We start from the raw sequence: 23,853 nt of genomic DNA, 5'->3' as shown, positions 1-23,853 counted from the left end.
TGAACACAATGTGAAAATGTAGCTTTAATTGTTACACAAAGGTGTAATGGACTGAGTATGCTCCAGTAAAATGTCTAAATTTATTGTCCTAATGATGGAAGAATGTTATAGAGATGAAGAATGTTATATCAGATCTGATATGTTAGATAGTTTATAATTAAGTAGCTGGAGTTTATGTAGCTTTGAGTGATCTGAACTGGCTCCAAGTACATCCAAACATTGAACATCTGACAAACCAATGTCGCCCCCTGCTGGTAAAAATGCCTCTGTTCAATTTGTAGGTGGTGCCTACCTCAAATTTCATAAAAAAAAAAAAAAAAGAAAAAAAAAAGAAAGGAAATAAATAAATGAATAAATACCAGTGTCTGTATCACCAAAACTTTTAGGTAGGGAATGGATAGGAGTACTCCTTATTTAGTGATAAAAGTCTGTCTCAGGCCTATTATGTTGAATTGTTGCTAAAACACAATACAAGACTGCAGTAGATATAGTCACTGTGGATTTAACGTGTTTTGTCAGTAAACTTAATGCGTTCTCTGACCCTATTACTGTGTCAGAGGCCACAGTTAAAACTGCACCCGTTGTTTAGTCTAAATCCAGCTGCTTGGAGATTGTCTATATGCCACTGAAGGTCACTGTATCTGAGGCTAAAGTTAAACCTGCTGCACATCAGAGATATAAGATCACAAGGTTCATTATAAGGGGGGATCTCTATAGCTCAGATTATTTTTTTATTAATTCCTAAAAGTTTAAATCTTTGACTTTAAAACATCTTCCACAGGCAATACAATTACAACAGTCAAACTAATGCAGCATTGTTACAATGACATTTAAACAGGGTCACATCTCCCTTAATAATTTTTTGTGCCAGATAGAGGATTCGTGATTATCTGAGAGACTGAAGAGATCAGTGCACGGTGACCTTGTATGAACCAAGGCCAGTACCTACAGACATGCAGTAAGCTTATGGGTAATGTAGGCGTGTGAACCACTTGTGTGCTGTTCAGTCACATGAGGCTTTAATTCTCAGATATATAATCTATTCATAGACGTGAATAAATGTCACACTGGCTGTTGACATGTGTGACGTGTTGGGTTGAAAAAAATACACTTCCTGAAGTAAAGCAAAGGAACTAAACTGTGTGACTGTTTGGTCTGTGTGTGTTACCATGGGTTTATCAACTTTAGCACACAGACTTTGGTTTGTCTTATCTCTGTCTCACACAAAATCCAAAAGTGTTGAACACAGGTTGAAATATCAGTTCATAAAGAAGTGTGTCAAGTATATCCGAATGTGATCTTGATCTATGTTGAACTTAAACAGGAAAAGTATCTATCACATGAAACAGAAATTACAGACAGGTTATTCGTAACATCATAGTTAGCAACACTGGAGGAGGGCTTGGATGGCAACCAGAGGGTCTGTTATCTTTTTTAGTGACAACTGTCTGGGACGAGTTTTACATTTTTACAGTTAAGAATGAAAGCATAATGAATAATAGGTAGATTACCTTTATTATGTGCCATTTAAAGGTATGACTAATTTTACTGATCACACACACAGCCAGTGTGTCAGCACAGCGAGAGGAAGTAAAAGAGCATATGCAGAGTATAGATAAGTAACCTCATAAAACAAAACAAGACAAGACTCTTATGAACATCTGCTACAATGAAGCATGGACAAACAAAAATGAAAGTCTCTAAATAATAAAAACTAGTAATTACAAAGTATATTGAGACTCAAAAATACATTAATTAATTAAACTTAAAAACTGCATGAACAGAAATTTCACAGGAATCTCACTGAAGATCAGAATGAAATAGTTATTGTACTTGTAGCAGCAAAAGCAGTGAAGTAGTGCAGACAGTTAAAAGTCGAGCAGTCAATCACATTGAAGGCAATAACAACTGAAAACTTCCAAACATTTCAAAACAAGTTGACCTATTTTGCGAGACAAAAGAAATACTCCCCACTACATCTTGAGTTGATATTTTTATTTAGTATAAACATCATGATACTGCTAAAGTTGCAGAGAATTATATCAGGACATATGTACAAACATTTGATGAACTTATAAATCAAATTCAACAGCAAGGCTTTATAAGGTATCAATAAGAATTATTTCATGTATACATTACGCTTGTTCTAAAAAGTAATCAGACAAAATAATCTTCTCAAGTAAAATATTTCTTTTTCAAAATTCTAAGATTATGTACAACATGATGCATCTGTGTATAATCCAATGTAATATGTAACAATGATGTATAAAACAGGGTAAAAACAAATCTGACAGAGTGAAGAAGCTGGCGTGGCAGGACCTCAGTAAGTTGAAGGGATCACCATGTGATATCACAGATCCACAAAAGAAGTTGCACTCTTACTTTGAAGTAACGGACCAGCATGGACCTACTGACGATTCAGGGTCTGGTCTGACGTTAAAACTGACTTTATCTTAAAAAGAACTAGTCCCTGACAACTATCAGATCACGAAGCAAGTACATAAAGATAGAACATTTAACCTGATCCAATGGGTCTTAACAGGGTCACTGCATTAAATACAAGTTAAAAGTCAAATCATTAAAACATCACATTTCATCACTGGAGACATTCTGCTATATGCACAAAATAAAAAACACATCCAACTTAGTCAACACATATTGCCTCCTCTGTCATCAATCCGAGTTTGTTCAGTAAATGACGGAGCGCCGGCAACCGGCGTCATTCACCACCAGGAGAAGGTGAGGGCTGAGGGGTCAGATGGGCTTGGTGGTGCTGTTGTAGACCAGACGCTCTCTGTCCTCCATGGAGGTGACCGGGACGGTGTTGATGGGCACACGGTGATGTTGTGAAGTCTTTTTCTTTCCCTTGAAGAGGCAGTACAACAGGATGCCTAGTAGGATGACAATAGCTACACCCATGACGGCAGCTATTGCGATAACACCTGTTAAATGAACGAGGAGACATTTTAAAAAGTAAACTTTGTGGTTGGAGAGCAGATCACTAATTCAAAAGCTGCTTTCAGTGACTCAGTGAACTGGAAAAGTGAGCTTCAACGACATTACTCAACAAAAGGAACCCACTGGAAGTCAATTATCTGACAAAGCAGATAGTTTTTTTTTTAGGTGGGTTTAATTTGAACTTTTAATGGTGTAGAATGTAAGAAATGAAAGGTAGTATACCTGTCTGGTTGTCAGACATTTGGCGTTCAAACGCCTCCCTTCTTGCAAATACGTCCTTCTCTGAAATAAAGAAAAAGACATAATGTAGTTTGAGAATGTTTATGTGGTACACAACATATACAAAAACATTAAAAGGGGAAATTTAATCTACAGTAACTGATTTTTCTGGCCACTGCAAGTCAATATGGTGAAAAAAAAAAAAAAAAAAAAAAAAAACCTTTTCCACTTCACACACACACACAAAAAAAAAACGTTTTAAGTTTTGTTTCCGTTTCCGGCCGTTTTTGGAAACTGATTGATTCAATGCCAGGTTTGAAACAGATATCAAAACAAATGTAAATGCACTACATCCAAGCATTAAAGCAACTGCCATGCAAACGTATCCAAGTGACCTCCGTTCACACTTGCAGCCCAGAGGATCAAGGATCAATTCAGTTTAAGGCTGGAGGTAGAAATATTGGCATTAACAAAAGACAAAATACCATAAAAGAATGTACTTAGGGAGGGAAAATGATAGAGAAAATAATTGTATATTCATGTGCCTTGATGTGAGGCTACTCGCCAGTGTGTCTGTGTAGAAGAGGTCTGGAATGTGGGGTATTCTTTTATTTTGCACAATTGATATCTTAGAGGTAGAAATAGGATGTTAATTCACCGGGATGCAAATATCCGTAAAATGTCGAGTCCATGTTAATAACAACTTACCTGTTACCCCACGGCAAACTTTCAGACAGCTTTCCTTTGAGTCAAATCTGTTCTCATTTCCCCGGCAGCTACCGTAGTTGAAGCGGAAGCAGTCCTTTTCGATGGGGTTGTAGTACCACCTAGTGAGACTGTCCCTGCAGCTTCCTGTGTCGGGAGGCTGTGTGCAGCGCACTGTGAATGGCAATGAACAGTGAATGAGCAGGTTGTAGTTGAGATTGTAGGGGCGGTGCAAACAGATGGCAAGACTGTCTTACATTTATTCAAAATTCTTGGGAAAAACAAATCTGTAAAAAAGAAAAAAAAAGAAAAAAAAAGACAAAGTTCAAATCACCTTTTTGCTCATCCAGTGGAATCTGCAGCAGAATCCGAAACTTGTTGTTCACTATAGACACACAGGACATAATTCAAATTAGTGCGTCTTTCGAGGGAAACATTTTATCAGTGTGTTATCATTTCTACATTTACAGTTCTGTCAGTCCGTATGAAAATAAGGCCTAGTTTGCATAGACACTTACAGTCCTCGCAATTCTGCTCATCTGAGCTATCGCTGCACTGTGGGGATGAGTCACACTCCAGGCCCGGATCCAAGCAGCAACCGTTTGCACAGGTGAATTGCTCCGTGGTACAAGGAACACCACATTTTTCTCCTGCGACACACAAACACAGTGGAAATTGTCGCTTGTGCTGCATCACAACTGTTGTTTTTACGTGGCTATAATCAATATTTTTATAATAACAATGTGATAGGAGTTGCTCATAGTGATGAATATACAGCTAATTATCAAACAAATCTGCAGCTCCACTTGATTTCAAGGCAGCTGTTTTCAAGGAAAAAAAAAACCCACTGTACACTACCTGCTCAGCACCAAATTATGTTCACTAACTAGTTGGTGAACATAATGGAACAAGGGTTAGAGTGGGTATAGACAACAAACAGAGCTAAAAGATGGTGCATAAGGGAGTCAGATTTACCAAGTAGCAGCAGTAACTGCCGGATTTGTAAATAAGCAACTGTTTGATAACACTAGCGCCACATATTCACTTTATACTGAAAGATGCTGCGATTCAGACAAATGTCACCTACCTTGAGATGAGGGAACTGGCAAACCTCTACCAGCTATAGCACTTTTCTCTGAAAGAAAAAACCACAAATGAGATTAAAATTCATTCACTTCTTAAAAATGACACGTTTAACAGGAAACCAGCTGACAGTCTAAGATCACTGACCCATAAAACCCCCCAATAAAACCAAAATGGGTCATTTTTACACTGCGGTGTCTGTATAGATGAAACAAAGGCAATGTAAAGTGTTAATTAGTGAGTTGTGAAGGCGCTGGCAGGGATATTTATTGGCTTTAGACACACCCAGGCTTGCTCCCCCCCATGTTTCCTGTCTTTATGCTAAGCTGACTGTCCTGGCTGTAGCATTACATTTACTTTGCAGCCATGAGAGTGGTATCGATCTTCTCATCCCACCCTCAGCAAGACAGCACTCAGCATAGAGGTGCTTGATAGCCGCAAACGATATCAAAGCCACCACAAGCAGGATTTGGATTACAAAAAGACACCTTCGAAGACAGCAACCCACGCTGCTGCCCCACTGAGATAAATGTGCTGAAAGCAACACATAGACGACGCCCATTTTCACAATGATTGAATCCTTTGGCAACAAACAAAAGCTTGAAAAAAAAATGCTAAAAATACATAAACAATGCACAGATACCTGAGCCATAGCAGGCTTTGCTGCACTCATCCTTGGACAAGTAGTTGTTGAGATTCTCCCTGCAGCCTCCAAACATGAACTCCTCACATTTCTCTGAGGCCGCGTTGTAATGCCATCGAGGGAAAGAACCGCGGCATGGCCCAACCTTCTTCGGAGCCATACAGTGGTCTGGTAGGACACAGAATAAAAGATTAGGGTTGACTCAAAATTAATAATAGCCGCTTATATGTCTGCAAAAAGCATTTAGAACTTGTCTGCCTGTGAAAGCTTTCCCTAAAACAGTGATGTCATGAGCATGGTCTAGTTACTGTAGCAACAAATTCAGTCCAGAAAAATGAGAACCAACACTCTCACTAAGACTCACTGATAGAAAACTCTAGTGACGGCCTATTTCTCGGTGGTTCACCTGGTAGAGCGTATACCACACAGGCTTAGTCCTGCAGCAGCTGTAGGTTCGAGTCTGGCCCACGGCCCTTTGCTGCATGTCAAACCCCTCTCTCCCTCTCTGCATTTCCTGTCTATCTCTCACTATACTGTCAAAATAAAGGCAAAAATGCCCAAAAATACAACTTTAAAAAATAAATAAATAAAAATGTGATCAAGGTTGTCAGCACACTAATTTTCCTCAGAAGTTCTCTAAAACACTGATTTAATGTCAGATAACATGAAAAGACTCTTAACAATGTGCCACTTGTCCGTAAACCAGTTTGACTAACCAATAATGCTGGTGTCTCATATCTGTTATATATCAGATTTGCTGAGATATCCTTTTTGTCTTAACTTCCTATTCTATGCGTCTGTCTCATGGTAAGACAGACATAATTACATATGTGGTTGTCCTGTATGTAGAAATGCAACTGAGAAAAAAAACAGAAGCGGTGTGTATTTTAACAGACAATGAGGTTAGTGAAGGAATGCAGACAGTGTATATATTTCAAGACATTACAAAGAAGTGCCCCGACTGCAAAATTATACTATAAGTTACACTTTCATTACCAAGTCCTCACGGGCTTTATCACCAATTGTCATTCATGAATGAGTTGCTCTGTTATTGAAACCATTCATTATTGTGGAATAAATGTGGCAGCATTGTCGTGTAGTGTCACTGCCATGCCAAGGCATATTCAACTGAAGTACATTCCTAACAACGTTAGGGACACAAGCTGTTAATGGGTAACTGAACCACTGAAAGCTTAAAAGTCTCCCCTTGTCCTTCAGTCTACAGTCAATCAGCAACCAGCAAATACAAAACTGAGAGAAAGAGAGAACCTTCTAAAAGGATAAAACATTCAGACAAAAATCACTTTTAATCAGTGCAGAAAAGAATCAGGATGGTGACGGGAGTTTTCTTGTTTGTGTAACCCAGGCTGAAACCAGACCGACAGGTTTTCGTGGAGTCGGGGGTGGAGAGAGTGGGATGGCAGGCGTGGGAGCAGTAAAAACTACACCAACCGCTCCACTCACTTCTGATCCCCGCTGAGACTCCAAACATAAAACGGGGGCAGTGGGCGAGACACCTTCGCTGTCGTTTTCTATGTCGGGCGGTCAAGGGAAGTGACCTGCGTACTTGATGTCTCACGGCAGCGATAACATTTAACAAACCGTTTTTTGGGGGTTTTTTTCCCATGACAAAAGACATATCTAGTTCCAAGTTGAATCTGATCTAATCTTCTCAGATCATGAGCTTTTATCTCTCTGTTCATGATGTTTCATTATTCAGTCCACAGGAATTGGGCGAGCTTGCCATGACAGGTTTGATCACAGCTAACATGGAATCGCTCATGCTTGTGACAAACACAAAACAATGCCAGGAAAACTTAAGAGTCGTGTTCCTCAGAAAAACAAATCCTTTAAAAGGTCTTGAAGAAATTTAAGGGCTGCAGGGAATTATCCTGTTCTACCAACTGCCCAACAGTAAACACAAAGTGGGTGATTCTGAATAGGCCAAAAGAAATGTCAACAAATACAGTGGAAAATGACTCATGTTTACTTCTGAAACTCGACCATGTTCCCCCTTGAGTCTATATTTGCAGAGAAACTAACAAATCTACAACAACCAGCTCCGATATAACATTTAATTTACAAGATTTGAAGTGCGTCATATCCATCTTACTTTAAGTTCTGACCAACAGAGTGAAAGTTTTTATGCATTCAAAGAAAAAACAGAGGAAAATGGTTGTCCTACATAAATGAATATATTCATATTGTGTTTCAGCCAGATGTTTGCTCAGCCTCGATACTCACGCTCAGACTGCTCCGGAGTAAGGACCAGGACGGTGACCTTGATTGAGTCTGATTGTCCGACGGTGTCAGTGACGGTCAGCTGGAACTTGTACACCCCAGATGTCAGATTGGACACGATAATCTGGTCGTCAAAGGAGGTTTTCTACAAGGCATAAAAAAGACAGTGTTGTGTGTGTGTGTGTGTAACAGTGGCAGTAGTTTTTCAATTTAATGACAGGCATGTATAAATAACATTATAATAGACACTTAAAAGGAAGGTTAGACACACATACACAGAATTATTAATAGTTTAGTTTCTAAATTTCCCCAAACTGGACACTCAGAAATATTTGTAGCAAAGCTGGGTTTTGCATCACGGTCTCTTCCCTTCACTCACTTCAATGACAGCATAAGGATATCCAGTGAGCATTTGCCACTGGAAGGACGCAATCCCTTGGTCATCTTTGCTCTCTATGCCGTTCAGTGTCACACTGTCCTGAGGCTGGACCACCCGGTCCTGGCCGCCGTTGGCGACTGGTGGACGGTCCGATTCGTCTGGAGTGACACCATGGGATTAATGCACATTACTAATAAGACATTAACTAGAACATGAATGGCATTTCCGGTTACAAAAAGTTGCAACACATGAAGAGGCAGAGGTAGAAACTGAAACCTGAACCTGCACCAGGGGCCATGATAATAGCCTGACGTGTGTGAACATGCTGAACTGACGGTTTCTGCCCTAAATCTGTGGCCTGATAACAAACTGCTCTCACACAGACCAGTGAAAGACTAGGGTTTTCATTGTTAGAGAAGGACAGAGACAAAAAGTTTCCATTAAGTGGTAAACCCAGACAGTCCCCTGGTTTACAAAGCCCCCCCCCCAAAGGAAAACTTAAACTGTTATTTCCCTCTGTATGAAAAATGGAGACTACAACATATACACTATCAAATCTTCATCTACAACACATGTTTGTTTAGAACTGAATAATTAATGATCACACACACAAGGGGTCAGAACAAACTGAGATATGCATCTATGTGGAAAAATAATTCATGTGAATATTTGAATTTGTGAAGCTTCTGTTAGTCTTACTTGGGGGGACATCCACTTCAAGATAACTTTCATAAACAGAGTCCAGGATATAATTGATGTATCCTTTCTTTCTCACAAAGCGGCAGGCGTATTTCTTCTTGTACAGGCAATCAAAGAGAAAGCAGGACTTGACCATGCCCTCCTCGGTTCTTCTCTCCATTAAGGCGACATTGCACCTGGGCTCTTTGCAGCATTCCGCAACGCAGTCCTTGTATCGATCCATCTTGGGCGACGAAATGAACGTGGCTCCGGCATTCACCGATTCGTCGGCATCGAGAACAAAATCCTCCCGACCGCTCTTGAATTTGGCCAAACACTCCTCACCTGTCTCCTGGCCCCCAGCGGAGTCGAGAGACAACGTAAAGAGCAGGAGCACAAACACTCCCCATTGTCCTTTAAGGGGTGAATTCATGTTTAAAAGTCCAGTAAAGATTTCCACTCAAATAATTTCCAAAGATCACCTGTAACGACAGTGAAGCCAGTTAAAAATAAAACCACTTATTATATTAAAAATTCAACCTCTTCGTGGAGTGTTAAGGCCGCAAAATGGTAAAACAAGACGCTGCTTCTCCTCAACAATCAACCTTCAGTATAATGACGTCAAACCGACCCCTAACTTCCTGATATGCACCGAGAGAGATGGTTGAAAACTTCCACAGAGTCTCTCCAGACCGATCTGATCCTTCAACCTGCAACTGAAACCCTCAGAGAAGTAACTTCTTTGATGTCGAAAAAACCTGAGCAATCGACGACATTACACAAGTGAGTCACCTGAGAGATACAGGAAGTGAAATTCCACTCCTGAGATGCCACTCCCTTCTGGCTGTTGAGGCCACAAACAAAAAAGAAAACAGAGCTTTGTGTGCGTGTGCGTGTGTGTGCACGCGTGTTTGTGTGTGTGCGCACGCTCTCACACACTTTATAGTCTTCTACTTAATTATTCTTCACCGTGTAGTCTTTTTTCTGTGGTATAAATTTACATTTCTTTCTAACTTTCTAACAAATTCCTTTGTAACTGTGAAACAATTAAGAAACCTGGTTTTGAAAAGTATTACATAAAGTTTTAGTTACTGTTATTTATCAGATAACATTTTTTTTATTATTTTGCCCATATTAGTGGTGGTTCACCTTATGAAACTTTGTTTGAAAGTTCCTCATTTTTGTGCCCCTTCCCCTAAGATAACCTTTACCTTTTTAGGGAGAGGACTGTAGTTAATCCACCAGCTTTTACATTGAGCAACGTTTCTAATTTATTTTGATTTAGTCATTACGGATTTCCCCCACACAAAAGTAATCCTGCCAACAAGAGTACAAAAACAACTGTACAGCTACTAGAGAGCCATAGATATGTTTTACAGGTGAGACAGGGAAAAACACTGTGTCCAATAAGATTGCTAAATATAATGGAATTATGTTGATTACTAAGGGATTATTTACTTTGGTATTCCTCATATAGAAAGAAAGATGTATTTTACCTTTTTCATTAACTTTTTTTTTTTTAAAGAAGTTTGGAAATAATAGTAATAATTTCTATTTATAGGCTATAGGACTTTTTTTTTAAGGAAAGAGCATCGACGTTTTCTAGTGCAGGTGTTTTTCTACGCAATAACAAGTGAAAAACTATGACAATAAGGTAAAACGACAAACAAAGAAATCATTACACATACAAAACAAGACAAGTGTAAAAAGCTGAGACAGTGTCAGCAGATCGAACACCAACTGGAATGACCGGAGTTGATCTTTTTCTGGACTTCATCTTTCAGATGTACCAGCTTTAATCCAGAAGGTGGCAGTATGATGCCACCAACAGCTGAAGACGAAGCTGGGGGGGTTATTCGTTTTTCACAAAAATTTGTAAAACATGCGTTTTGGCTCATGCTTTATCACATATAGTGTAATCATTAACACATATTATCATTTAAATTTGCTTGAGCCGCAATCTTCTTCGTGTAATAACAGTGATACTGAGATGATTCACGCATTGAGTCATCAAATTACAGTATGTGATGAGTCATGAAACCAGCGTGTACCTATCAACAGCTGGAGATTATTATTTGGTTTGGTTTTATATTTTGGTTTATTATTTTGGCTTTTATCATTATCCCAGACAGATTCAGCCAGGGGGGTAATTGGTTTTTGGAAAAAAAAAAAAAAGGTTACATCCACAAACTTTTTCTGCCCCTGTTTTCCTTCTCTTTCTCCTAGGATGAGTCACCCAGCCAGGTCCGAGGTGAGAAGGCCCAACGCAGGTCTCCTGTCCAACGTCCCTGTTTTAGACAAGCCGACGGTGTAGAACCAAGTAGCATAAGACGAGATGAATGAATTTGTTTGCCTGGAAAGGTGAGCTGCTGGAGGCACTCAATAATTCAGTGTTTGTAACAGACGGTGCATCAGTGGGTGAACACGCGCGGCTATGGCTGATTGATAGTCCCTGCCAAAACAAAAAACTGAACCCCATTATTCATATCGTAATAGGATCTGTGGAAAATCTGCAGCCTGTTGTCTCTGTTTTCTCACCTGTAATAATTTGGCTCTGGGAGGTACAGCTATGAATTTTCTGACCTTGGGTTATATGCTGCTGTTGATGTTTGACTTTGCAAACATTGATGGTTTTCAAGACTTTTATTTGACATTTGACTTCTAAACAGCCATAAACAGTGCTCTCCTATTCATCCATTATGTATGGGTGCGTAACTGAGGATGCCAATTTGACTTCAAGGCTTATTAAACGTACACCTGATAATGCCTGTTATAAAGGACAGGGCAGCTATCACACTAGAGGAACCCTGGCTCACCTGTCAGGGGGACCCAGCTATTGTTGGACGTGTTTGTGAACACAAGAGCCCATAGCATGTCAAACCCTTTTGACTTTGAGCAGATAAATACTTGAGATACTCTTACCTAGTAAATAATAATATAAAAATATGGCTGCTGTGTTGGTACACAGATGATAGCTATGTCTTCAGACCACATGAGTGGAGATATAAGAAGAAAAATACACATGTATTTATATATGTTTTGATATCAGAAGGACATGTCGGCATATTTTCTGCCAGAGTAATAATCCTAACTTGATTGCAGTGGTTGCCCTTGCACCCTTTTTCCACTTTTTATTGCTGTAATTGACCTACGCTCTCCCACCTCCTATAACACAGAGGAAGAGAGCAAAAAGCAAACACACACCCTAAAAGGTGCATGTGCGCACACACACACACACACACACACACACACACACACCCACACACATACACACACACACGCACACACACAAATGCATGCACAAACTTGCACACATACACACACAAAGGCATATCTCATTACCATCCTCCTGATAGTGCAGCCAGTGGGTGTTGCACAAGGAGGAGGGAAGGAGAGCAAGACAGTGAGCTTTGGAGAGAGAGAGAGAGAGAGGGAGAGAGCGAGGACAAGGACAGGCAGAGAACTAGAGCCAGCATTATAGAGAGGGAGAACACGAAACACTCGGCAAGATAACAGGAGACACGCATGGGAACAGCAGTTCACTAGAGACAGAGTAGGGGAGCCGGTGTGCAAGACAAACGTTTCAGAGCCTGAAGGTGTGTGTGTGTGTGCCTGTGTGTGTGTGTGTGTGTGTGTGTGTGTGAGTGAGATACAGCTCAGTGTGTTTCCACGGTTCTCCTGAGGCCGTGGCAGCCATGGCGTCAGAGCCAAGCACCCAGTCCAGGGTGATGTTCCAGGCAACGAACAAAACAGAAGAGCCTGCACACCGCAAGTTGGGCAAGCTGACAGTCAAATACAACCGCAAGGACCTGCAGAGGAGGCTGGATATCGAGGAGTGGATCGACGGACAGCTGCACCTGCTGTTTGACTGTGAGGTAGGGAAGGGCTGGCTCACACAGCCACACACTCAGACATACACTGTGTTGGGTGCCTGAGGAGGTGAAGGAAGGGTGCTAGAGAGGCGCTGGAACTGCTCATAGGTGCCTGTGGTGGGCAATACATCATGCATGAGAGATTACAGCGACCTAATAGAGGAGTGGGTGGGAGGCAAGTAGCTGTGCTTAATGGCTGCAGTTTTTGGCACACAAGCCGTCATGTGTCTTCAACCTGACTGCAGTATCAGCTGTGTGGTATTCCACCATACTAATAAGATAATTTTGCCAAGATATGATTATTTGAAAGCTTGTTGCAAGCCTGACAACGCAACACCTGCACGGCTTTAAACATAGGGCCACATGTAGGCATTCAGATGATGGATTTACACAGTGTGAAGTTGAATAGCTACGATTCTAGGATCAGTAGAACCAGGAGAGAGAGTAATATTGAGGAGGGAAAAAAGTGAGAGCACAAGAACAATATCCCTGTAACTGTGTGATGAAGTAATAAAGTGGCAGATAAGGTAAGTAAGTAATAAAAATGAAGGACATTTTTAGGTTTAAATGCACTTTATGTGCTGCAGTTTTTATGTCGTAGTGTTATGGTGGCCTCCAGGACATTTTGTCATTGTTTTATTGTCGGAATGTATCCTGTCTCTCTGCAGACACATTCTTGTCACTCAATTACTATGCGTGACTGAAAATACATACTTAGATACTGTGTCACACAATTTGACATTAGAGAAGCATGTAGTTTGAATAAACATGCAGAAAACTTTATATTATTAAAGTGCATTTATGAAAATAAGAGCTTTGGCATGGAAATGTGCACTCATTATTTCTATAGTGCGCTTAATTAATGGCTTCATTGCATAGATGGTTGTGTGCGAGGGAGTACAGCGAGACATGAGTCAGCTCATGCACAGCAACACAACCTCCACAACTCCACTCCTGTGTGTTGGGATACAATCCAGTTATGTCAAAGGCTCCATATTGATTCACTTGGCATTCTCTGAGGGGAAACCATGGCAACAGATGTCTCGTCGCCCACATGAGGCGGCATGGCACACAGTGGAATAAGGGGCGCCTGTTAAGGAGCACGGGCTTCCTAATGACGACGCAGATCAGATGACAACAACACCGCCTCCGAAAGGCAGAGACAAAGTGTTTCTCATTTAATTCTCGAACCACACAGAGACAGGGCCTGGCTGTAGATGCCCTGCAGCCACCTCTCTGTCTGGCATCCACTTTCACTCCCAAGGAGCCCTTTGAATACATCAGTATACTGATGCCGCAGAACATGAGGATGCATGCATATCCATCTGACTGACTAGCTGACATGGAAGATCTCTGGAGCAAATGTAATGATAGATAACTAGTATCTCCAGTTATCTTCTTCTTTTTAAATCTGTATCTGGACCAGTAGACAGTCAGGCTTGTTTAATTCAAAACCCCTTGTTCACAGCTGAGTGCTACGGATTTCTAATGTTGTGCAAGAGTTTTTCTGATCACAATGCTTATTTTATGAGCTTTATTCCATTTACACCCCAAGCCTTCTTCCTTGTGGTAATATATGGTAATATGCTTGTGAGGCAGAGGGTGGAATAAATCACATTAGTGGAAACCAGGACATGCGGATAACAAAAACAGATTAGAAGTCTTTCCCCGTCTACCCTTTTGATCTCGTCCCAGAAACATACAATTATTTCCCGTTTGCAGCCTTTCATGTACTGCTTCTAACATAATATAACATAAGTATTAATGTGCAGCACATGTACAATGCAGATAGTGAATGTGCACGTTCCCCCAGCTCACTGAAGGATGGGATCTCGGAACGATTGATAAGGTGATGAAAGATAATCCACATCCTTGCCATATTGAAAACGAGGTCTTAGCTTTCCAGTTGGGATAGACTTGATATTTGCATTAGTCACTTGTGTGGAGTTAGACACGACTTGTCCACGTGCACAGGCCAGTGTGATGAATTTTGCATAGGCTCAGGGGAAGTATACTCTGTTGGTTCTCTGACTCTTCCGCGTGGAAGCATTTACCGTCAGTCCCCTGTGTCACCACCTGAATTATTTAGCTGCATCTCTAATTCATACAAGTGCTGCCTCGGTCTGGAGTCACCGCCCTCTTTGCAAACTTCACACCTTTTGAATAATGGTCAATTTTTCTTAATTTTTTTTTTTTAAAAAGGTGGAAAAACAGTTCTCAATATACTTGAAGATCCCACATTTAGAGTAACCCAGAGCCCAAATCAGTGTTTTCCCTTCTGTCACTCATCTATTAGGTTTTTTTTTAGGTCTGTTTTATTAAAATCCTTAAAAATGAATTTACACCATAAATTTGTTTTGGACTCGTTGCAAGCACAGAGCAACCATTGCATTATTTCATTCGTTTTAATTATCATTTATTATTATGTAATGATAAATTTTTTAGCCTCTTTAAACTTTGCCACGACTCACAGGGTAACGTTGATGAATATTTTGATCTGTGGGCAGCTTGTGCCTCTGACAGGAAAAAGGAAGGGTCTGATAAGTTCAACACAGAACTGGCATCTCGTCGAAACAGCTAGACTTCCTGGGCATGGTTTCCCTTACATTATAATAGCAAACACAAGGAGTGGGTCACAGAGCTGATGGTTTGGTGCAGAGCTTTGGTGTTGTTCACTGTAGAGCTGCCCAAGAGGAAAAATCATGTTATGACCCAAGTGGGTAGATCTGTACGTCATAATTTAAAATATGCCAAATGGAAATTTCGACGTGACAGCGTTGATAGAGAAAAGGTCAGTGGAACTCCACAATCAGTTTGGTTCATCTTCTGAGTAGCTTAAATGCACCGAATAAATATCTTGGTAACCTGCCCAATAGACTTTTGTACAAGTGGAAACTTTGTCCTTGACGGGGGACACGGATAATCCTTAGGCGCCACGAATATCCACCTTTAATTTCAAGGAAAGTCTGGCTTTCAATATGCCTTGCAAAGGTCAAGGGACAATTTTGGCCTGAGGGTTGCCCTAGACGACGGGTCGGGGGTCACCAAAATCATTAGAAATCATTCACTGGGGGGCATGAGTATCAATACTCAATTTCACAACAAGCATTGCATGGGCTGACTGACCGATCAGTTTATAGCGCTACCCTAAAACAAGTAAGTGTTTGTCTGAAAACATAATCAAATCAAACTAAACACTTAAAAGAAAAAAATGAATAAACATTTTTTTTTTTTTAAGTCAGAACTCCTGACAGAAACAATCAGGTCACGACGATGATGAAACATTTCTGATTCTGAATTATAAATTCCAGTGGAGGTCATCTAATCTCGACAAAATTCAGCTGCTTATTTAGACTGCATCTGTGCTGCTGTCTGAACCCGAAATCCTCTGAGAACCGCTTTTATATTCATGAATTCCAATATTAGTGCCAACGTTCATTTTAGCTTCAGTCTGTTGCTTTTAACTTCAAAAAGTGCTGCTGAGACATTTCTGCCCAGAGGCCTCATTAAAATGCTGCTTTCCTCTGACAATGAAAGTAACTCTCACCAAGCTGAAAACTGTGACTGCGCTCAATATGAAATACTGAAAAGTCACTGGAAGGGTCGTATCGCATTTCTTCATGATGAATGCACATGTTCGCCTCAGCTCAGTGAAAATGTCTCTCATTGATATTCAGTGGTGCTCTGCGTGGTCCTATAGTCACAGGGCAGGCGGAGAAGGTTTAAGAGCAGTGCAAATTAAGGAGTCTATTTCAGTTTTTTTATTCTCACAGTTCATGTAGTGGTAGGTTTCATTGTCACATTTAGTCTTTACTTACTGGACATAGAGTGCTGTACAATTAACGCAGGATAAATAAATAATCATAACTCTTAACATCAGCCAAAGCTAAGGGAACATCACAACAGCAAATGTGAGCAGTTATTTACATTTACATGAGTTATTAATATTTACAATGGAGTGCCAAGAAGGGAAAGAGACTACACCCACTTAACAAAACTGACCAAAAGCAAAAACAAAAGTTTTAAAAATAACCACTTGAATTCATGACCGCATTTTTGCAGAGAACTATATATGGCAAGATAAAGCTGCATGTTCAGGATTAAGAAAAGAGAATTGGGCGATAGATTTAAAAGATTCTGCACTAGATCATGAACACAAAACACCTAGAAGTGCCTGGTCAGTCAAGAACCATTCACAGCCTAACACATTAGAGCTGGTAAGGCAAAGCCCACACAACAAAGAAATGTACAGCATGACCAAAAAAATAAGTAGATAAATAAATAAATAAATAAATAAAACAAGTTTAGCCCTGCATGCATCCTGCAGACATCAGCACAATCACATGGGGTCCAAACTGGCAGCATGTATCAGTTAGAGAGGGCACAGGGGACTCTGAAGGTGGGCCCATCTATTCCGCCACTCAGCACTTCCACATTGATTAGCTCTCTCCTCATCCAGAAAGCTGTGCGAGCCCCATCCTCACCAGCCATGAAAACTCCCCAACCGGAAAATATTCCTCTTAAAAAGAGGCCCCACTTGTCAAATATGAGTCTATACCTGCTGACTCCAGATATCTAAGTGTTCAGTATCCCTCCAGTGAGCACTCCTCATTCCCTCTGAAAATGTAGTTGAAAGGTGCGGATAAGAGCTTGCGATATGAACTGATTACTTTGCAATATTTGCTTTTTATAACTTGAAACTCTGTGCCCCTTTGTTTTGTTTTTTTTACAATCTTAACTCGAGGTTACACAATCTTTCGGAAAACACACGGTTCTCTATATTACACAGTTCACTATATTAAAGTGAATGCTGCTCGTGGGTTTATATCTTAATTTCCAACGTGGCACAACCGATCCAAGATGAATATATTCTTTAGAAAAAATGTAAAGTGGAAATACGCTCTCAGTAATATCTGAGCTAAATGCCAGCAGGGTAAACCATCCATGAAATCTGATGGTGCCATGTGGCAAGTATGGCCTCCTGGAGCCCTTTTGCCTTCATGCCTCAGTGCTCTTTAGCTTCTCTCTCATGCACAGCACATCATCAATCACATCATTGTTATGAGTAATTACTCAGGAAGGAAAACAGTACTTATCCTTACTTCTACAACATAGCCAACACTGCTAACACAGGTGATAAAAGTATGTAGACTTGTCACTTTAAAACTTTACAATCCAACAGCTTATATACCACTGTATTGCAGTTAAATCCTTGCCATGTTGCATCACATTCTGGATCACATCTTTCGCTCTGTCTTTTCCTTCTGAATGACTCTGCTCACTGGTGTGGACAGTCTTACCACTGTGAGTGGAAGGACGGCAAGAAGCCGACATTATAGAGCGTTTGCAAGAGCTATGCAGAAGCACAACCGTGAGCAATATAGTAAAAAAGGAATATTTTCTCTAACTCTTATTTCTCTCTGCTCTTACAGGAGGAAGAGATTCCAGAGTTAGAGATTGACATAGACGAGCTCCTGGAGCTGTCGGATGAAGGGCAGAGAACCCGACTGCACGTAAGATTGTACAATTCAACTTCTACTCATTTTTTATATAATGGAACTGGTCTCCAAAACTGCAAGTCTGCAAACAAGGGACCACCTGAGGCCCAGGAGTCCAGCCAGAGAAGTTATACATTTTAACACCTGGGTACATACCTGACTGTTTGCTATGTGGGGTAATAATTTAACAAGCACTTGACCCTTGCTGGAATCCAATGTTGCAATGTTTGCAGTGAAAAAGCAATGTCCAGTGTTGTAAATGAGCCTGTTTCTGTTTGTTTCCTTTGTTAGGAGCTGTTGCAGGAATGTGGGAAGCCAAAAGAGGTGAGACAATAAAAAAAATAAAAAAAATCCCATTACTTATAAATAATTACACGCTAGCATAAAAAAGATTTCAATATTCAACAGAAAAAAAAAGATTGTTTACTGTTACTGTTAAAAAAAGAAAATCTATTTTCTTCATCTTCCCCACAGGATTTTATCAACGGGCTGCTCTACAGGATAAAGGGTCTACGCAAAATGTCAGGTCCCTTGAAGAAATAATTATAGGTCAAATAAAGAATTGAGACAATGTGGAGCCTCTTATCTTCCCCCCAGTTAACTGTTAGGATGCCTGTATGTGCGGTTCACATGTCAGTGGGACTCTCTTCCTGGGTCAGTATCAGTCTAACACCAGAGCAGTTGGGTTTTGAATGGAATTTTTATTATTATTATTATTTCGCTTTAATTTATGGACTGCTATAACATTTTGTTTCCCATAAACATACCAATACTGCACATGAGATAAATCTGTATTGACTATTACTCAGACGGACTGTTTTTTTTTTTTGTGTAAGACTGTACATTTTCAGTTGCCTATTTATGTACATAAATATTTTTGTTCTGATATAACAGTGTTGTATGTCAAAATAAAATTGAACATTTTCAAGACAAGGCTGTTGATGAATTATCGAAAAGGGTTAAATGTGATTTCACAAGCAAAGTCAACCAAGTGACTGACCAACAGATATCATCAGAAATGATTATTTCCACATATACAAATAAATATTGAGCGTAATGTCCATAATACCCAGCAGTTTATAGTACCAACTAAGATATGCTGTTACCACAACTGACCTTTATTACTGCTCTGAAACATTTGTTTTTAAAGTCTGATAACACCCTACAGTCTACAGACTTTACTGTAGCACAGCTGTCGGCATATCATTCCCAGAATACATGGTTCTATTTTCTTCTACCATGAATTTTTCAACAGAGTGATGGAAACAAAGGAGACGTTGACATGTCAAGTCTAGGAGTAAACACAGTGAAATCAGCAGCAGAAAAGTCCATTAAGTATGCATCCATTATCCTCATCCATTTCCTGTCTGTTGTGCGTGTATGACATGGCCAGAAAAGGCAAACACAGCAACTGCCTCCATACAACCGTTAATGGAGCAAGCCCCCGGAGGAGAGTGTAATTATGGTTTCTCCTCAGTTAGCTAGACAGTAATGCACACTGATGAAACTGCACTCTGGCCATCTCTCTGTCATACACAGAGGGTCTTTTGGCTGAGGGCTCCATTATAGTAATTTGCTTGGTTCGCCCCACTTCCACTCCTGATTCTCTAACACAGAGGCCATCCATACTGTAACACTACACTTCTAACAAGGCCTGTCAGACTGAGACATTTTTGTCAAGTAATGATAACTTTAAAAAAAAGAAAGGCTTTAGTGTTGAAAATACAACAAAAAAATAAGCTGCATTCTTAAAAGACTTGATATAGCGCCCTACACTTTTTCTTCCTTTATAATTAAATTACACAGAAGGACAAGAAAGGCAATGCTCATGTCAGATTCGCAGCCAAACATAGATTACAAGAGTGACTGCAGTGCCTGCCAAAAGAAACAAAGCCCTCACTAATCCTTTTATACTGACTCCTCTATGCTTCTTCGGTCCAGAGCTGACAGTAGTCTGGGACTGTGCATCACTGCAGATGAGCTCATGATGTGTCTGCTTTCTGTATGTGTTGTCAATTCAAAAAAAAAAAACCAATCCAATGGTGACAAGTGCAATGTGAGTCTAAGATGAGCCTTTGTTGCCTTTAGGAAGTAGGACAGGTGACAGAAGAAAAAACTTCAAGCGTCTTACTGCATTGGACAGCTTAAAACTTTTCTGTGTGTAGCGGTACAGTTTTGCTAAAATACAACATGTCTAGCAGCCTCTGCAAGATTCACTTACCTCTATTTTCATACATTACAGAAAAAATAAAAGCTATGTTCCACTCATTATATATACACTGTATTGCATTTGCATTAAAGTCTATGTCTATGCTTTGCTTACCTATTGTTTAATTGATTATTCTGTTCATCTAGATCAGTGTTTGCAATTATAGAAAGCAGATGCTGCTCCTCCTGAGGTCTACATAGACACATATTTATATCCACTTTGGACAGATTGGATACGATAAGTTAGAGGTTAAATGAGGAGTTCTGGATTGCTTTAGATAATAGGTGGTGTTTAAAACTCTGAGACACAGTTTTTTAGACAATAAGAGGTCACTTAAGGCTAAAGCACAAGTCTAAGGGTGATGACTGACAAGAGCCTATAAGGCAAACACCTACAGCACAATCTAACTATCATGTCTTCCTCTTCTTCTTTGGCGCAGTGTAGTTGGTGGTGCGATGCTCCATCCTGTCATATTTATCATGGCCTTCCCTGGGGAGATAATGGAGTGTGGATTGATAATTCATCACACTAAATACTTTATATTCATGCTGCTGAACAGTATGGCAGCAGCCTGCCTACAATGTATCTGGGTCATGGTATACATTCCAAATCACAGGCATCTTTTTCTTTGGCATCAGATTTAAGATTCCCATGCAAAGCTGAGTGGGGAAACTAGAATTCTTGTAGTACCTATTATAATGAGCGTATGTTGGACTACCTGAAGCAGCGGTTGCAGTAAAGGTCTCCATCACAGGTGTGACAGCGAAGCGTGGCGTCTTGGTTACAGATGCAGCACCATGGAAGTTCATCTTCATCACTGTCTGATGGCTGATGTGCTACAGCAGCTGGTGAAATCCTACTCCTGGGAGCTGGAGCCTGTATCTTTAAAACACATCAGAACATCAAGGGATAAAATGTTATTCTCTCTAACAGCTAGAAAAATGTATGAATTTTGTATTTTAGCTGTTGTTTAGTACCGGTTTCTTTGAAGTTTTTTTCTTTTCTGTGTTCCTCGGTCCACTCTGTTCTAAAGGTATGTTGTAGCCACTGGCCTCATCCAGCGCAGCTTCTTCTGAGAGCTGGACAAGAAAAAAAACAAACAAACAGAAAAATAAGAATTTCAGAGCATGTCTGTAGTTCACATTACAAATAATTAAAATGGCAAAATAGCAGCCCCTTGTGGCCGCCCAGACTGGTATGAGTTAGCTCTCCATACCATGGGTGTGATATGTGTCATTACCATCTATATCACAATATAAAGTTTAATTTGCCTTAAGCTCCACACCTGTTTCAACACTCTCCTCACTGCTTCCTCCTCAGTCTCCTCATCACTGTCAGGGTGCTGGAAGTCCTCCATAGTAACTAGAAGTGATATGAAAAAAAAAAGAATAAATAGTGACAGGTTTCTGATACACTAGCACATCCACACTTCTCTCATGGCCACAATGATTACTAAGAACTTTTATCATATATCGTATCATACTGTATATCTGATATTGTGGTGTAAAACCATAGATAACAGATACGGTAAAGACAGTGGTATGTCAGTAATACATGTTATCTACCTTTGTCTGGGTCCTGCCCCTTCAGCTGGGCCATCCTCTTGGCCATGTGGAGGATCTGATCCTGGGAATGCCGCTCCTTCCTCAGCTCCTCCATGGCCTCCTCCAGCAGACGGGCTTTCTCAACCTCCAGCTGCTTGACCGCATCCTGGTTCTCCTCCAAATTCTCATCCAGTATCCCCCCCTCCCCCTTGTTAAGATCATTCATACGGCCATTGGCACCTGCAGGGAGAATAATAGGTTTGAACATATCTGGGATACCCACATAGTAGCTGAATGAGGTGAGATTTTGTTGCCTGATTACGGTGATATAATCTGATATAATCTGCAAGATTGTTACACAGTGCTGTGGTCATTGTGTAATCCCACATAATGAATTATCAATTGAATATGAGTGAAAACAGTGAGAGGAGTACGATCTTACTGCATTCAGGATTTGATTGTTGCTCATCAATGGCAACTTCCTCTGTCATCTGATTAAGCAGATCATTGGCTTGTTCAGTCTGAGTCCTGTTATCTGGAGGCTTGTGCACCTGTACAGATGAACACACAAGTACATATGCTGGTAAGCAGTTATAGCAAACTATTTACCATGCATTTCCTTCTAATAACGTCAAATATTTTATGCTGTCACCGGGCTGTAGTGCAAGGTCTGAGGAGTTACAAACAAGTAGGATGGGGCTTAGCTCACAGCTGGAGGAACTTGAGATTGTGGAGGCAGACCCCGCAGAGCTGCCAGACGGTCCTCCATCTCCTCTGCAGAAGGCACTGGCCGGCTGGGAGCTTTCAGAGCAGCGAGGCGAGACTCAAGATCTCTCTCAGAGGGGATAGACTCTGAAGAAGAGGTAAAAAGCTTACAGTGACTTTTGACAAGAGAAAAGATGTTATTACTATAGTTATCAGATTAAATCGAAGTAGTAGTTGCTAAAAATTTAATTACTGGGTGTAGTATCCTCTTTGAGCTTTTGAAGTCTTTCAGCAATAGCCTGATCTTCTTTGCTCAGGCCTTTGGCAGGTAGATGGCCTCCTTTGCTATTTCTACATCCTCCATGTGCAAGAGGCTGTGTCGACTGTCCCTGCTGTTTGGCCTCAAATGCAGCGACCCGTCTATGAAAGAAACATGAACAATCATGAAACTGTTGTGTTGACAACGTGTTGTTTTTCAAATTTGATCATATACTCACTTTTTGTAATTTTCTGGAGGGGACCATCTTCCAGCACTGCTTTGAGACTCCCCACTAAAAATGAAGAGACAAAGACAGGTAAGAGGCCTTAAGGCTTATGAAATAACCACATTTAATTCTTTGTTCTTTTCTGGTTTGGCCTTTACCTTGTCAGATTGCCGTGGCACTGTTTGCACACCTTCTGTTGTTGGGTGGTGCCACAGCGAGGCACCACAGCACTGAAAGTCAAACAGCTGGAGCAGAAGGAGCGGCCGCAGCTCTTACAGCCCAGCTGTGGGGACATAGCAACGTAAATTACACATTTACTATCCGTTTTCGTTTGTATACCTACGTGATTATTATGAGCCAGCCAGACCTTACCTCTTTCTTGAAGAGGCTGAACTTTGATGCACAACAAAAACAACGGTTGTCCATGCCGACGCATGTAGAGTCATGTGACAGGCAATTATACTTGTACCGGTACTGCTATTGTGGGTAAATATTTGGAGAAACGAAAATTTCGAGTCAACGAAAAATAAGTTGGCAGCTAACTGCCTGTTTTCAACCTTTCAGCGTTGCTAAAATCAAAACCGGAACCATTCCGGAAGATGCGGCGTGACGTCAATGTACGTTTTCCTGTTTC

The 23,853-nt window shown here is 40.6% G+C and overlaps 3 protein-coding genes across 3 annotated transcripts; 1 reads left to right on the top strand and 2 right to left on the bottom strand.

The window, feature by feature from the left end:
* Nucleotides 1-1,980: 1,980 nt before the first annotated feature.
* Nucleotides 1,981-9,675, bottom strand: spint1a (serine peptidase inhibitor, Kunitz type 1 a). Its single transcript, XM_023402761.2, has 11 exons — nt 9,538-9,675; nt 8,928-9,388; nt 8,229-8,386; nt 7,853-7,994; nt 5,609-5,776; nt 4,970-5,017; nt 4,401-4,532; nt 4,217-4,267; nt 3,886-4,056; nt 3,181-3,240; nt 1,981-2,942 (listed from the first exon to the last, which is right to left on the bottom strand). The coding sequence occupies exons 2-11, from the start codon at nt 9,337-9,339 to the stop codon at nt 2,755-2,757; spliced, it is 1,530 nt and encodes a 509-aa protein (XP_023258529.1). The 5' UTR covers nt 9,340-9,388; nt 9,538-9,675; the 3' UTR covers nt 1,981-2,754.
* On the top strand, nt 9,573-19,209 carry ppp1r14d (protein phosphatase 1 regulatory inhibitor subunit 14D). Its single transcript, XM_023402760.2, has 5 exons — nt 9,573-9,689; nt 11,133-12,781; nt 18,211-18,291; nt 18,568-18,600; nt 18,751-19,209. Exons 2-5 carry the CDS (start codon nt 12,602-12,604, stop codon nt 18,817-18,819), a joined length of 363 nt encoding a protein of 120 aa, XP_023258528.1. The 5' UTR covers nt 9,573-9,689; nt 11,133-12,601; the 3' UTR covers nt 18,820-19,209.
* Nucleotides 18,958-23,821, bottom strand: zfyve19 (zinc finger, FYVE domain containing 19). The gene is made up of 11 exons (XM_023402759.2): nt 23,592-23,821; nt 23,378-23,502; nt 23,232-23,285; nt 22,988-23,154; nt 22,739-22,881; nt 22,472-22,580; nt 22,051-22,269; nt 21,771-21,847; nt 21,463-21,564; nt 21,204-21,367; nt 18,958-20,974 (listed from the first exon to the last, which is right to left on the bottom strand). Exons 1-11 carry the CDS (start codon nt 23,643-23,645, stop codon nt 20,896-20,898), a joined length of 1,293 nt encoding a protein of 430 aa, XP_023258527.1. The 5' UTR covers nt 23,646-23,821; the 3' UTR covers nt 18,958-20,895.
* Nucleotides 23,822-23,853: the final 32 nt, after the last annotated feature.

Source organism: Seriola lalandi, unplaced genomic scaffold (genome assembly GCF_002814215.2).
Source record: "Seriola lalandi dorsalis isolate HSWRI2012SDOR001 ecotype SW California unplaced genomic scaffold, Sedor1 jcf7180002053982, whole genome shotgun sequence".
NCBI lineage: Eukaryota > Metazoa > Chordata > Actinopteri > Carangiformes > Carangidae > Seriola > Seriola lalandi.
Note: the sequence above shows the minus strand (reverse complement) of the source record. Positions and strands in the feature narration are given on the sequence as shown.